Source organism: Terrapene carolina, unplaced genomic scaffold (genome assembly GCF_002925995.2).
Source record: "Terrapene carolina triunguis isolate 2854851 unplaced genomic scaffold, T_m_triunguis-2.0 Scaffold42, whole genome shotgun sequence".
Taxonomy (NCBI): domain Eukaryota; kingdom Metazoa; phylum Chordata; order Testudines; family Emydidae; genus Terrapene; species Terrapene triunguis.
In genome coordinates, this window is record NW_020664393.1 from 23,604,066 (window position 1) to 23,618,940 (window position 14,875).

At 41.0% G+C, this 14,875-nt stretch overlaps 1 protein-coding gene across 3 annotated transcripts in view; it reads left to right on the plus strand.

The window, feature by feature from the left end:
• The window catches only part of ME1 (malic enzyme 1), a 400,997-nt gene that overhangs the window by 358,029 nt on the left and 28,093 nt on the right, over nucleotides 1-14,875 (plus strand). For all 3 annotated transcript variants that reach the window (XM_026654431.2, XM_024193234.3, XM_026654437.2), the window contains exon 10: nucleotides 6,472-6,577. In XM_026654431.2, coding sequence (XP_026510216.1) covers nucleotides 6,472-6,577 — 106 coding nt within the window. The remainder of the gene's footprint in view (nucleotides 1-6,471; nucleotides 6,578-14,875) is intronic.

Genomic DNA, 14,875 nt, shown 5'->3' on the forward strand with positions numbered 1-14,875 from the left:
AGCAACAGACACTCAGATACTCACCAACACAGCCCCCCAATGCAGCACTTAGCGTACCTCCTGTCAGACAGATCCCAGGCAAACTCCCTCTGTTAGCCTCTGCTGTTCGCCGCTCCATGGGATGATATTCCAAAACCCCTCACTATACCTGAAGAAGACCTACACCAGCAATGCAGGGCACTAGAGACAGTGTTGACATGCGCAATATTGATGCGAGTGATTTAGGGGATGAACTGAAAGCCCTTTCAAGATACATTTCAGCAGGATCAACTCCAAAGGCTGGTCTGGAATATATGTGAACAAATAAGATGACCATCCTCTTTCCAAAGGCTTTTGTTGCTCTGCGCATACTCCTAACACTTCCTGTAACAGTTGCCAGTGGAGAATGCAGCTTCTCCAGGCTGAAGTTAATAAAAATACATCTACACTCCACAATGACACAGGAGAGGCTGGTTGGTCTTGCAACCATCTCAATAGAGCATGAGCTGGTCCAGACTGTGGACCTTCAGGAAGCAGTTCAAATCTTTGGAACCAAGAAGGCATGGAAAGCACCACTTTGATTATTCAAACTGATAAAAATGCCAGTGTTTACTATGCAGACAAGAAAAGTTACATTTGCTGTTCAGGTGTTTGAAAGTTAAGTGTTACTTAAAATTTTTGAATAAGGCATTTTAAGTTGTTAGTTCTCCTTTATTGGAGTAGGTAGAAGAGCAGTACCCTGAAAGGAGTAGAACAGGAAGAAGGCAGAATTGAGACCTTTCAAAGTTTTGGCCCAAGCGAGCGGGCATGGGGGCGTCATTTGAGCTCCCCGCCTCAGGTGCCAAAATGTTGTGGGCCGGCCCTGGATACTGTGATAGCCTTAACTAAGAATTTCTTTGTTTTTATTGTCTCAACCTTCACATAACTTAATATTTTTGTAATTAAGCCATTAATTTACTTATTCTTTAATTGCTAAGGAAAATGGTGTGAGAGATCAAATGTTGTCTGCCCAGATTTATTCCTTTTGTGAAGTATTAGTGGCTCTGAAAAATCACCCTTCTCTGACAGAGCAGTTCTATCAAGCTCAAAGAAACTGATATCTGGCCCAGAAGAGCAAAGTTTATTTAGGAAAGCTGGCAGTGGCTGTACTCCACCTGAACTCTCCAGCTAGAGGCTGCTTTTTTCCTCCTATTGTTGGTCCTGTCTTTGGCCAGCTGATTTTTTTTTACTTCCTCCTCCCTCCCCATCTTAACAGCAGTAGAGGTGCCAAGTTGGGAGCCCACTCTTTGGTCCATTGGCTTTGGTGTCCAGACATGTCTTTTTTAGATTATAAATCTTTCAGACAAGACTGTCATTTACTATACATTTGTACAGTGCCTAGCACAATGGACCCTAATCGGGTTGAGGCCGGTAGGTTCTACCCCTATATAAATGTTACATAACAACATAGTAGCACATCCTCTGATATGAGTGCCTGAAAAGTGTCCTCTCTAAGTTTCAAGTGTGAAAGTCCTCTCTATTGTTAATGGGATGCAGCACTGAGTCACAGGTTCAAAACTTGGAATATTCCATGTATATCTTAATATAATGAATGTTTAATAATAGTGAAGGATAAAGGCAGAAGATTAGCAACTAGACCTAAAGTCTATAAAGGTCATTGTTCAGTGTTCTCCAGGGAAACAGCATCTTCATTACTGAGGAACTATCCAATTGAGGGGTCAATAGAGGAGGGTTTGGAACAAATTGATAAATTAAATAGTGATAAGTCACCAGGACCAGATGGTATTCACCCAGGAGTTCTGAAGGAACTCAAATGTAAAATTTCAGAACCACTAAGTGTGGTATGTAACATATCACTTAAATCAGCTTCTGTACCAAATGGCTGGAGGATAGCTAATGTGACACCAATTTTTAAAAAAGATTCCAGAGGTGATCCTGGCAATTACAGGTCGGTAAGCCTATCTTCAGTACCAGGCAAATTGGTTGAAACTATAGTAAAGAGCAGAATTATCGGACATATAGATGAACACAATTTGTTGGGGAAAAGTCAACACAGCTTTTGTAAAGGGAAATCATGCCTCACCAATCTATTAGAATTCTTTGAGGGGGTCAACAAACATGTGGACAAGAATGATCCGTGGACATAGTGTACTTGGACTTTCAGAAAGCCTTTGACAAGAGGAAGAAAGGAGAGCAGCAGAATACAGACCCTAGACTTCAGAAAAGCAGACTTTGACTCCCTCAGGGAACTGATGGGCAGGATCCCCTAGGAGGCTAATATGAGGGGGAAAGGAGTCTAGGAGAGCTGGCTGTATTTTAAAGAAGCGTTATTGAGGGCGTAGGAACAAACCATCCTGATGTGCAGAAAGAATAGCAAATATGGCAGGCGACTAGCTTGGCTTAACAAACAAAGCTTCAGTGAGCTTAAACACAAAAAGGAAGCTTACAAGAAGTGGAAACTTGGACAGATGACTAGGGAAGAGTATAAAAATATTGCTTGAGCATGCAGGGGTGTAATCAGGAAGGCCAAAGCACAATTGGAGTTGCAGCTAGCAAGGGATGTGAAGGGTAACAAGAAGGGTTTCTACAAGTATGTCAGCAACAAGAAGGTGGTCAGGGAAAGTGTGGGACCCTTACTGAATGGGGGAGGCAACCTAGTGACAGATTATGTGGAAAAAGCTGAAGTACTCAATGCCTTTTTTTGCCTTGGTCTTCACAGACAAGGTCAGCTCCCAGACTGCTGCACTGGGCAGCACAGTATGGGGAGGAGGTGAGCAGCCCTCAGTGGTGAAAAAACAGGTTAAGGACTATTTAGAAAATCTGGGCATGCACAAGTCCACGGGACCAGATGCAATGCATCCGAGGGTGTTGTGGGAATTGGCTGATGTGATTGCAGAGCCATTGCCCATTATCTTTGAAAACTCATGGCGAGCAGGGGAGGTCCCTCTATTCGGCACTGGCGAGGCCACATCTGGAGTTTTGCATCCAGTTTTGGCCCCCCCCACTACAGAAAGGATGTGGACAAATTGGAAAGAGTCAAGCGGAGGGGAACGAAAATTATTAGGGGCCTGGGGCAAATGACTTATGAGGAGAGGCTCAGGGAACTGGGCTTACTTAGTTTTCAGAAGAGAAGAGTGACAGGGTGTTACCAGAAGATTTGAACCTAACTATCTTTTTAATTTGCCTATTCTGGTATTAAAGGTTGTGGCCTGCCCTACCGATTTTCCAGAGAAAAGCCGCTAACCATGGCCAGCTAACTTCCCCCCTGAAGGATACGGATACAGCCCTCCAATCAAGAATAGGCAGCAAGCAGTAAATTCTTCAAGAACAAAAATAGAATTTATTTAGAAGTGAAGGATTACAATAAAAAAGGAGAAAGAAACATAAAAATAAAATAAACAGTAAAGGTTACAGATACAATGTAAAGGAAGCGGTGCGATAAATAAAAACACAACACAGAAATAACAATTCCACTTAACTCTATAACATATAATAATCTAACAATATAATCACTTACTTTATACTCTATAACAATATAACAATCAAGCATATAACATAAACATGTAACAATACATCGATTAACTCTAACATCCAGTAAGCGCTGGCCTTACGGTTACTGAATGCGTAGGAGGAATGTCACTCAAACCATAGGCATCCAGCTTTATTTACATTTGAAACCCATACGCCCCAGGACGTTAAATAGAAAAATTTAAGACTTAGGGTACGTCTATACTTACCTCCGGGTCCGGCGGTAAGCAATCGATCTTCTGGGATCGATCCCGGAAGTGCTCGCCATCGACGCCGGTACTCCTGCTCCGCGAGAGGAGAACGCGGAGTCGACGGGGGAGCCTGCCTGCTGGGTCTGGACCCGCGGTAAGTTCGAACTAAGGTACTTCGACTTCAGCTACGTTAATAACGTAGCTGAAGTTGCGTATCTTAGTTCGAAGTGGGGGGTTAGTGTGGACCAGGCCTTACAGAGGCTTTTATAAAATCCCTCTGACTCGTCACCAGAAAAGTCCTTCTGCTCTGTCAATTTTAGTGAGCGACGTTTGGGAGCGTTGTCTGATGATGGGTTATGGGCTACTGGCTGCTGGGTTGTCCGCTGCTGCCTCTTCCTGAGGTAAAATATCTCCTCAGGTAAGAGAGACAGAAGCCCGTTGGTTGTTGCTGCTGGCCAGGTGCCAGAAACGGTCATTGCCAAGGCAACCCTGAAACCCTAGGTGGGCTGCTGCTGTTGCTGTAACAGCCACTGGTTTTCAAGCAGCTCTTCCTTTGCTGGATTTCAATGTAGCTTCTCAGGTGGCTTCTCTTGCGCAGGTGTCATCTGGTAGGTGTCCGGCAGTGTTCCACTCTCTTGCTGGTCCCTATCCCTACAAAGTTTTAGCCTGCTGGCTGTGGCCTTTATATGCAATTCCAGCTCATTAGCTATTAATTTATTATCATAATTCAGCCAATCATCTTTCAGGGATTTGCGTATGTTAATTAATGTCACGTGTACTGACATGTGACACTCAAGCTCAGCCAATCAGATTCCAGATATTAGCACATGCTAATTACCAATTAGTCCTCAAAAACACATTTGTAGACTGCAGTGACATCTGCTGGAGAATTTAAAAACAGCAATCTTCAAAGTCCCATTGACTGTGCACTAGCTTCATCATGGACATGCCAAAAGTGGCTAATTTTACTGCACCTGTGAGAGGCGCTGGATTTTATATTTTACCCAAAAAGGAAATCAGGTGCATGTATCTCAGTATTTCTGTGATAGTAGTTCTAAGAACATACTTAAATCCCATATAAGCACATGAGGACATAACCCTCTCCACTTAAAACACTGTATTTCAGTCATTTAAGAAATCTGTAGAAGTGGATAAATCTGTGAAAATTCCCTATAATCAAGGGTGAGAGAAGAGAAACTGGTATCCTGTAAACCAAAGCAGCTCAGTCAGTTCTAACCACATGACAGACCTGCACAACTTCTTGTGGTCTCCCCTGGAACCATTTCCTCCTGCTGCAGATGAAAAATGGCCTTCTATTATGTATGCCAAGTCTTGTGGTTACTGTCCAAAGAGGAGGAGGAGCAGAGTAAGTGCAGTGATGTAATTTGCACCAAACCACAGCCTTTTTGTGTAAAACGTTAAAGCAATTTTTTCTTAAAAATAAAAAACCCAAAAATATAGTTTTTGAAAAGTAGAACGAATCCACTGTTAGATCCAGTTTTAAAATACATGAGCCAAATTTGTCCTTGGTGAAACTCCTTAGGCTTCAATGGAGTTACACCAAGGATGATTTTATCTCAATAATTGTTGCTAACTTGGAAAGATGAAGGAAATTTTCCTCTATGGAGATCGGCAATGCATGGTTGGAAAAGACATCAGTAATATAGTATCCAATTGAGCATGTAGTCAAGGTTCTCTCAAGCATTTCCATTTTAAACTGCTCAGGTGAAATTTTTAGAAATAAGTGCTTAAGGATAGTGCTTTCTCCATATTTAGACACCTCAACAAGTGGTCTGAGAAGTCCTGAGACCCCAGCAGCTCCCATTGATTTCAAACTATAGCTATAGGCCAGGTAAGCTGTACCAGTCAAATCACAGCCTGTAGCGCTTTTGCCTGTCTACATTAGGGCTTTCGCTTAGTGCAGTTCGACTGGTGGCTGGACAGAGATAGCTGAAATCCCTAATGTACACAAGGCCTCAGATGAAAACTTAATTGACTTACAACTAACATAAGTCATTTTTGTTACTGGAAAAATGTTTTCATTGGTGCCTGGTTAGAGATGTTTATCCCAAGTTATTAAAAAAACTAAAATTTTGCATATTCCATATTTTAGATGACTCCTGATCTTTTACACAAGAAAAGACTTGAAGCTTCTAAGAGAGAGTGTTTTTGTTTGAATAATACTTACGGAAAATGCATAGTCCACAGTAGCATTATTTAGTCCTATACCATGGGTTTTATAAACAAATACATTCTGAGCCAATAGTATGTCACTAAAGATAACTAAACTCTGTTATCATTAGGTCAGATTTTTTATTATTAAACCAATTTTCAAAGTATCAAAATTCAGCTACTTAAAATTGTACAAGGTTGCAATATTACATGAATTATTTGTTTCTTTTAAAGTGTGTACAATTGTTCAGCTTTTAGCAAAATTATAAAGCAAATGTAGTGCATGATTTTTGACAATTTGTGAGTAGTTAATGTTATGGTGGAATGAAATTGTCGGTTTTTAAAATGTTCACATTCCAGGTATTTACATTTGGACAAATGGATTTATTGTCCTTATAAGAGCATGATGCAATGTACAATTTTTAAGACATTTTGTTTTCTAACATTTTGTTATTTGCTAATACAAGTGCCATACACTAAACATAACAGTGATAATTAATTACCAGAATATCTCTTTTTGAGGTGTGTATCAGTTTGCATAGGGAATATCATGGTCCCAGCACATTTTTAATAAATGCATTTTTTGCTTTTGTTCACTTAGGAGCGTTCCTCATTAACAACCGAGAAAGAAAGGTTTGCCCATAAACATGATGAAATGAAAAATCTGGAAGATATTGTTAGAGCTATAAAACCAACTGTACTTATAGGTAATTATTTATTCAAATGATATATTTTTAAGGAGTGAGACTTTGTTTTATTGTTTGTATACACTATGAATAACGTATAAAGGGAAGATTATGAGCTCTTCTGAACAGGTAATTCTTAAGTATTTGGAATGTACCTAGCACATTGTGGATGCTACTGCAAATAAACATTAAATAAGAAGAAGAATGTGGCAAACATATAACAGTGCTTTCATTCTAAAGCCTACATATTAGTGGTGGAATTATCCATGTTTTCTTGAACTTCTGTTGAGGAAGCACATCTTCTTCCCAATATTACTTCTGAATTTATGTACTGTACTGTACTATACTATAGTATAAATAACCTCAGAAGTTAGAATGAGGAAAGTGGAGCATACATACATGTATGACAGTACAGTCACCTGCATTCTCCATCTGATTATATAGATTCCTGGTGTCATATTTGGGTTCTGATCCTGCAGTCTTTGTTTAGGCAAGACTGTCATTGACTTTAAAAGAACTGCAGGATCTTGATCTCATTGAAGTAACCAGCTGAAAGGATGTTTCAATTCTCTATACAGCAGAGTTAAAACAGTTTTCTACTACCTGTTTCAGGAATGAAAAGGCAAATGTTCTTGAATATTTGCAGTATAAGTAACCTTTTAAAAATCTATCTATTCACTAAAACTGTTAATTGGTGTTAGAAAGTGTGAACATATCTTACTCTGTGCCAACTACCACAACATTAAAAAAATATTTTGAATTTAGAATACCAATTGGATTACTGTCCCAACCTATATCTTGTAAGCCTTCAACAAAGAGGACTGAATTTTTGAAAGCATTTTCACTGTTTCACTTAGTGATTAATCAAATAAGCGGGACTTGACTTGGTTTTCTGAAACATTTCCTTTTTTTCACTGATATAGTCAAATGCTGCATAACCATTTCAAAATGCTATTCCAATTAAAGCTATGCAAATAACTGATTTTTTTTTGTTTGCTGGCAATTATGAAAATTTGAAAAAAATTGTTTGGGGTTGAACCAAAACAGAAAGTTTTCAAAAATTTTGGCAAATTAAAAAAGAAAAAAGGACCAAATGAAACATTTAGTTTCAACTAAATCAAAAAGTCTCATTTCAATATTGACTACTTTAAACGTTTCCAATTGTTTTTTAATAAAATCAAAGGAGGTTTTGAAATGAAGTCATTCCAAACCAAAAAAATCAAATTTTTCATTTTGAAAATGTTGAAATGTTTTTTTTTTTAAAGGGGTATTATTTTTACCATAATAATTTGGTGAAACTGACATGAATTCGCAACACGTTTCAGTGTTGTCAGATCTCCATTTTTCTCCAAAAAAGTTCTATTTGAAAAAATTTACCCAGTTCTAATCCCAATCTGTAAAATAAGATTTGTGAATTCACCCTTATTTTTCTTCAGGCCAATAAAGCAATTGACATGCAAAAGAGAGACACTATATCAACATCCAAGATTGAAACCCAAAATCACATAGTAGACAAAAAGTGTTTAGAGAAAATAAGGCTAAAAAAACAGTTAAATTGAAGATTAGAATAAAAGATCCATGATATGCATCCAGCTAAAAGTATCTGTATGTATTAAATACTAACACGACATGCAGTAAGTATCAGTATATCATTACAATATATATCCCATTTACCATCTATTCTTGACACACACCCAATCTCTCTGGTTGTCCAAGCAGTGACTAAAAGAGCCAGACAACAGCACCCTCATTCTACACCACCTGACAAGAAGGGGAAGCATTTGGACCTTTTGGGGCATAAGGTCTTTTCCTCATCTAGTCTCCAATTCAGGATTTCATACTGTCAGGGATTACTAGCCAAACACGACTTCCTGAATTACAGAAAATATGAGGAATTTACTGATAGCCTCTCACAACGGGACTGGACTCGTTTTCAGGTGCTCATTGAGGAAGGGAAGCTGGTAGCCAGAACAGAACTCTAATTGGCAGTGGACGCAGCAGATACCTCCTCAAGGGCCATGGCTATGGCTATAGTTATGCATAGGGAATCTTGGCTCCACTCCTCCAGTTTCCCTAGGGAAGCGCAAAACACTACTGAAGAGCTTTCCTTCAATGAATCCCATCTTTTTAATCAAAAGATAGATGATGCACTATATACCCTCAAGGACTCCAGAGCCACCTTTCGCTCACTGGATATCTACACTCATGCCCTGAAGCATAAATTCAACTGCCCACCATCCACCCAATGCTACAGGTCCCCCCAATTCTACCCTCATCGACCTTATGAGCCACCGAGGAAGTGAAAGAAAACCCAAAGATACTACCTCCCCGGACCTCCTTCACAGGCTTTCACCTCACAGCTACAACCGCCGACCAAGAGATATTTTTGAGACTACCTCAAGAGACACCAACCATCTTGCATACCACCTCACAACCCCCCTACCTCTTTGGGGGGTCATTTAGCACTCTTCCCCCAAACTTGGAGTGCAAAAACAATGGCCAAATGGGTGCTGAACATCATCCATCATGGCTATACAATTTAATTCATCACACTACCTCCTCCAAAAAAAACCCTCCCTATCCCATCTCAGGGACCACTCTCATGATAGCATTTTCACCCAAGAGGTGAATTCCTTACTATAACAGGGCATGGTAGAATGTGTTCCCCGGAATACCAAGGAACATGATTCTATTTGACTTACTTCCTGATACCAAGAAGAAAGGTGGGTGGAGACCAATTCTCAATTTCTGTCATCTCAATCGCTTCATCCACAAACTCAAGTTTCATAGATTCATAGATTCGAGGACTGGAAGGGACCTCGAGAGGTCATCGAGTCCAGTCCCCTGCCCGTATGGCAGGACCAAATACTGTCTAGACCATCGCTGATAGACACTTATCTAACCTACTCTTAAATATCTCCAGAGATGGAGATTCCACAACCTCCCTAGGCAATCTATTCCAGTGTTTAATCACCCTGACAGTTAGGAACTTTTTCCTAATGTCCAACCTAGACCTCCCTTGCTGCAGTTTAAACCCATTGCTTCTTGTTCTATCCTTAGAGGCTAAGGTGAACAAGTTTTCTCCCTCCTCCTTATGACACCCTTTTAAATACCTAAAAACTGCTATCATGTCCCCTCTCAGTCTTCTCTTTTCCAAACTAAACAAACCCAATTCTTTCAGCCTTCCTTCATAGGTCATGTTCTCAAGACGTTTAATCATTCTTGTTGCTCTTCTCTGGACCCTTTCCAATTTCTCCACATCTTTTTTGAAATGCGGTGCCCAGAACTGGACACAATACTCCAGCTGAGGCCTAACCAGAGCAGAGTAGAGCGGAAGAATGACTTCTCGTGTCGTGCTCACAACACACCTGTTAATACATCCCAGAATCATGTTTGCTTTTTTTGCAACAGCATCACACTGTTGACTCATATTTAGCTTGTGGTCCACTATAACCCCTAGATCCCTTTCTGCCGTACTCCTTCCTAGACAGTCTCTTCCCATTCTGTATGTGTGAAACTGATTTTTTCTTCCTAAGTGGAGCACTTTGCATTTGTCTTTGTTAAACTTCATCCTGTTTAACTCAGACCATTTCTCCAATTTGTCCAGATCATTTTGAATTATGACCCTGTCCTCCAAAGCAGTTGCAATCCCTCCCAGTTTGGTATCATCCGCAAACTTAATAAGCGTACTTTCTATGCCAATATCTAAGTCGTTGATGAAGATATTGAACAGAGCCGGTCCCAAAACAGACCCCTGCGGTACCCCACTCGTTATGCCTTTCCAGCAGGATTGGGAACCATTAATAACAACTCTCTGAGTACGGTTATCCAGCCAGTTATGCACCCACCTTATAGTAGCCCCATCTAAATTGTATTTGCCTAGTTTATCAATAAGAATATCATGCGAGACCGTATCAAATGCCTTACTAAAGTCCAGGTATACCACATCCACAGCTTCACCCTTATCCACAAGGCTCGTTATCCTATCAAAGAAAGCTATCAGATTGGTTTGACATGATTTGTTCTTTACAAATCCATGCTGGCTGTTCCCTATCACCTTACCACCTTCCAAGTGTTTGCAGATGATTTCCTTAATTACTTGCTCCATTATCTTCCCTGGCACAGAAGTTAAACTATCTGGTCTGTAGTTTCCTGGGTTGTTTTTATTTCCCTTTTTATAGATGGGCACTATATTTGCCCTTTTCCAGTCTTCTGGAATCTCTCCCGTCTCCCATGATTTTCCAAAGATAATAGCTAGAGGCTCAGATACCTCCTCTATTAGCTCCTTGAGTATTCTAGGATGCATTTCATCAGGCCCTGGTGACTTGCAGGCATCTAACTTTTCTAAGTGATTTTTAACTTGTTCTTTTTTTATTTTATCTGCTAAACCTACCCCCTTCCCATTAGCATTCACTATGTTAGGCATTCCTTCAGACTTCTCGGTGAAGACCGAAACAAAGAAGTCATTAAGCATCTCTGCCATTTCCAAGTTTCCTGTTACTGTTTCTCCCTTTTCACTGAGCAGTGGGCCTACCCTGTCTTTGGTCTTCCTCTTGCTTCTAATGTATTGATAAAAAGTCTTCTTGTTTCCCTTTATTCCTGTAGCTAGTTTGAGCTCATTTTGTGCCTTTGCCTTTCTATTCTTGCCCCTGCATTCCTGTGTTGTTTGCCTATATTCATCCTTTGTAATCTGTCCTAGTTTCCATTTTTTATATGACTCCTTTTTATTTTTTAGATCATGCAAGATCTCGTGGTTAAGCCAAGGTGGTCTTTTGCCACATTTTCTATCTTTCCTAACCAGCGGAATAGCTTGCTTTTGGGCCCTTAATAGTGTCCCTTTGAAAAACTGCCAACTCTCCTCAGTTGTTTTTCCCCTCAGTCTTGATTCCCATGGGACCTTACCTATCAGCTCTCTGAGCTTACCAAAATCTGCCTTCCTGAAATCCATTGTCTCTATTTTGCTGTTCTCCCTTCTACCCTTCCTTAGAATTGCAAACTCTATGATTTCATGATCACTTTCACCCAGGCTGCCTTCTACTTTCAAATTCTCAACAAGTTCCTCCCTATTTGTTAAAATCAAGTCTAGAACAGCTTCCCCCCTAGTAGCTTTTTCAACCTTCTGAAATAAAAAGTTGTCTGCAATGCAGTCCAAGAATTTGTTGGATAGTCTGTGCCCCGCTGTGTTATTTTCCCAACATATATCCGGATAGTTGAAGTCCCCCATCACCACCAAATCTTGGGCTTTGGATGATTTTGTTAGTTGCTTAAAAAAAGCCTCATCCACCTCTTCCACCTGGTTAGGTGGCCTGTAGTAGACTCCTAGCATGACATCTCCCTTGTTTTTTACCCCTTTTAGCCTAACCCAGAGACTCTCAACACTTCCATCTCCTATGTCCATCTCTACCTCAGTCCAAGTGTGCACATTTTTAATATATAAGGCAACACCTCCTCCCTTTTTCCCCTGTCTATCCTTCCTGAGCAAGCTGTACCCATCCACACCAACATTCCAATCATGTATATTATCCCACCAAGTTTCAGTGATGCCAACAATGTCATAGTTGTATTTATTTATTAGCACTTCCAGTTCTTCCTGCTTATTACCCATACTTCTCGCATGTGTATATAGGCATCTAAGATACTGGTTTGATCTTTCCTCCCAGTTTTGTCCTGACCCTCCTTTCTCTCTGCCAATATAGCCCACACTCCCTTTCATATGGTCACGTTGGCAGCTATTATCCCATCTCTAGAAAAAGGCATGTGGTTTACAGCTCTTGATATGCAGGATGCTTATTTTTACATTGATATCCATTCGGCCCACAGATACTTCCTAAGATTCATAATTGGCACCCACCATTTCCAGTATAGGGTTCCCCTTTCAGAACAGCCAGCACTCCCATAGTCTTCACCAAAGTTTTCTCTGTCGTAGCAGCCTATATCAGCCGTTAGGGGCCCTCGTGTTTCTATATCTCAACAACTGGATTCTAGGTCCACGGTCCAGGCACAAAGCCCAAGCGTCAACCTCCATGTTACTCAGCCTTCTTTTGTCCCTTGGAGTCAGCATCAATGTCGAGAAATTGATCCTAGACTCCACACAATACCTGGACTTTATAGGGGTCACAATCAATTCGGTCACAGCATGGGCCTACCTGCTGATGGACAGATTCATCATCAACAATCCTTATGTTCCAACCAGTACTTGTTTGTCCCTCCTTGGCCACGTAGCTTCATGTACATACGTGACTGCCTTTGCTGCCTCCAAATTTGGGCCCAGTCAGTTTACTTACCAAAACATCACACTATGGACAGTCCCCACCAGGGTGCTGTCCTCCCTTCAATGGTGCACAGACCCAACCCATGTATGTGTAGGAGTTCCCTTCCTGCCCTCCTCACCGGACAAGATGATCATTACCGACACATCTCTCGTAGACTAGGGAGTACACATGGACAATCACATGACAGAGGGAACATGGTCTCCCCGAGAATCCAGGATGCACATCAATATCCTGGAACTATGAGCTGTAAGAAAGGCATACCAGTCCTTTCTCCCATTCATCTGTTCCCATCATGTTAGACAACACTACTGCTGCTTTCTACATCAATGAACAGGGAGGAATGAAGTTGACCGCTTTATGTGCAGAAGCGGTCAATGTCTGGAATTGGTGCATCAATCACCAGATCCTCTTGTCCACAGCCTATCATCCAGGGACACAGAATGTGCTCGCAAACTTGCTCAGCTGACATTTTGAGGTCAACCACAAATGGAACTTCATGATGCAGTAGTACACGACATCTTTACACAATGGAGGATTCTGACCAGAGAATTATTCGCTTTGCATATAAGAACATAAGAATGGCCATACTGGGTCAGACCAAAGGTCCAGCTAGCCCAGCATCCTGTCTTCCAACAGTGGCCAGTGCCAGGTGCCCCAGAGGGAATGAACAGAACAGGTAATCATCAAGTGATCCATCCCGTGTCGCTCATTTCCAGCTTCTGGCAAACAGAGGCTAGGGACACCATCCCTGCCCATCCTGGCTAATAGCCATTGATGGACCTATCCATGAATTTATCTAGTTCCTTTTTGAACCCAGTTATGGTCTTGGCCTTCACTTCCACTTCCCACACTCCTTCCCCTCTGCTATGGATCTATCTGATTCATGGTGGAGAAGGAACTGGAAATGCGATCTGTCCGCCCTGCCTTTTATCACCTCAGACGGAAGCACAAGGTGAGCCAGGGCATATGCATGCACCAACAGACACTACTTTCAAATTCTCCAACTCCAGGCGCATGGTGCGCCTGTGTAAGCCCTCCCGTGGAGTACAGATAGGGACCACACATCTCGAAGAATCTCCAGTTACAGGTAAGTAAGCTCCTATTCAGAAACGTCCCAGTTTATTGCACATGGCAGTAGGACATAGAGTGCATCCTATTCTCTCTTCATTGAGATAATATGCATATCAAACAATATATGCCAGCTCTGTTCTATTCTATGTAAAAGTGAAGAGAGAAATTCACAAAGCTGGATTGTGGCTTGTAGCTGGATTCTGCCTTGCATTGAGGATGATGATACATGAGTCTCACTGCTGCAGATGGAGCTGCAGGAGCCAAAGTGCCTCAGGGCCAGTTAGACAGGCAGTACTGCCAAGGTCTCAATGTGTGGATGAGATGATGGTGTTAGGAGGAGGGATTTAGGTTTATTAGAAACTGGGGAACCTTTTTGGAAAGGAGGAGCCTGCACAGGAAGGATGGACTCTACCTAAACAATAATGGAACCAGATTGCTGGTATGTAAAATTTAAAAGGTCGTAGAGGAGTTTTTAAACTAATGGCTGGGGGAAAGCTGACAGGTGTGGAGGAACACATGGTTCAAACAGAGACATCCTTTACAGAAAAAATTATTAAAGGGGATACTCTATATCCTAATAAAGGGGAGAGGATAGAAGTTGATAAAGTACAGGTAGGAACTGAAGAGAAACAGACAAAAGAGTCCCATTCAGTTACATCACATGAAGGCAGACAACTAAATATTGACAAATTTTATAAGTGCTTGTATACAAATGCTAAAAGTCTATATACTAAGATGGGTGAACTTGATTGCCTGGTATTAAATGATATTGATATAATAGCTATCAAGAAACTTGGTGGAATGATGATAATAAATGGGACATGGCAATACCAGGGTACAAAATATATACAAATGACAGAGTAGGTCATGCTGCTAGGGTAGTGGCACTATATTTGAAAGACAGCATAGACTCAAATACTGTAAAAGTCTTAAATGAATCAAATTGTATTACAGAATCTCTGTGAATAGAAATTCC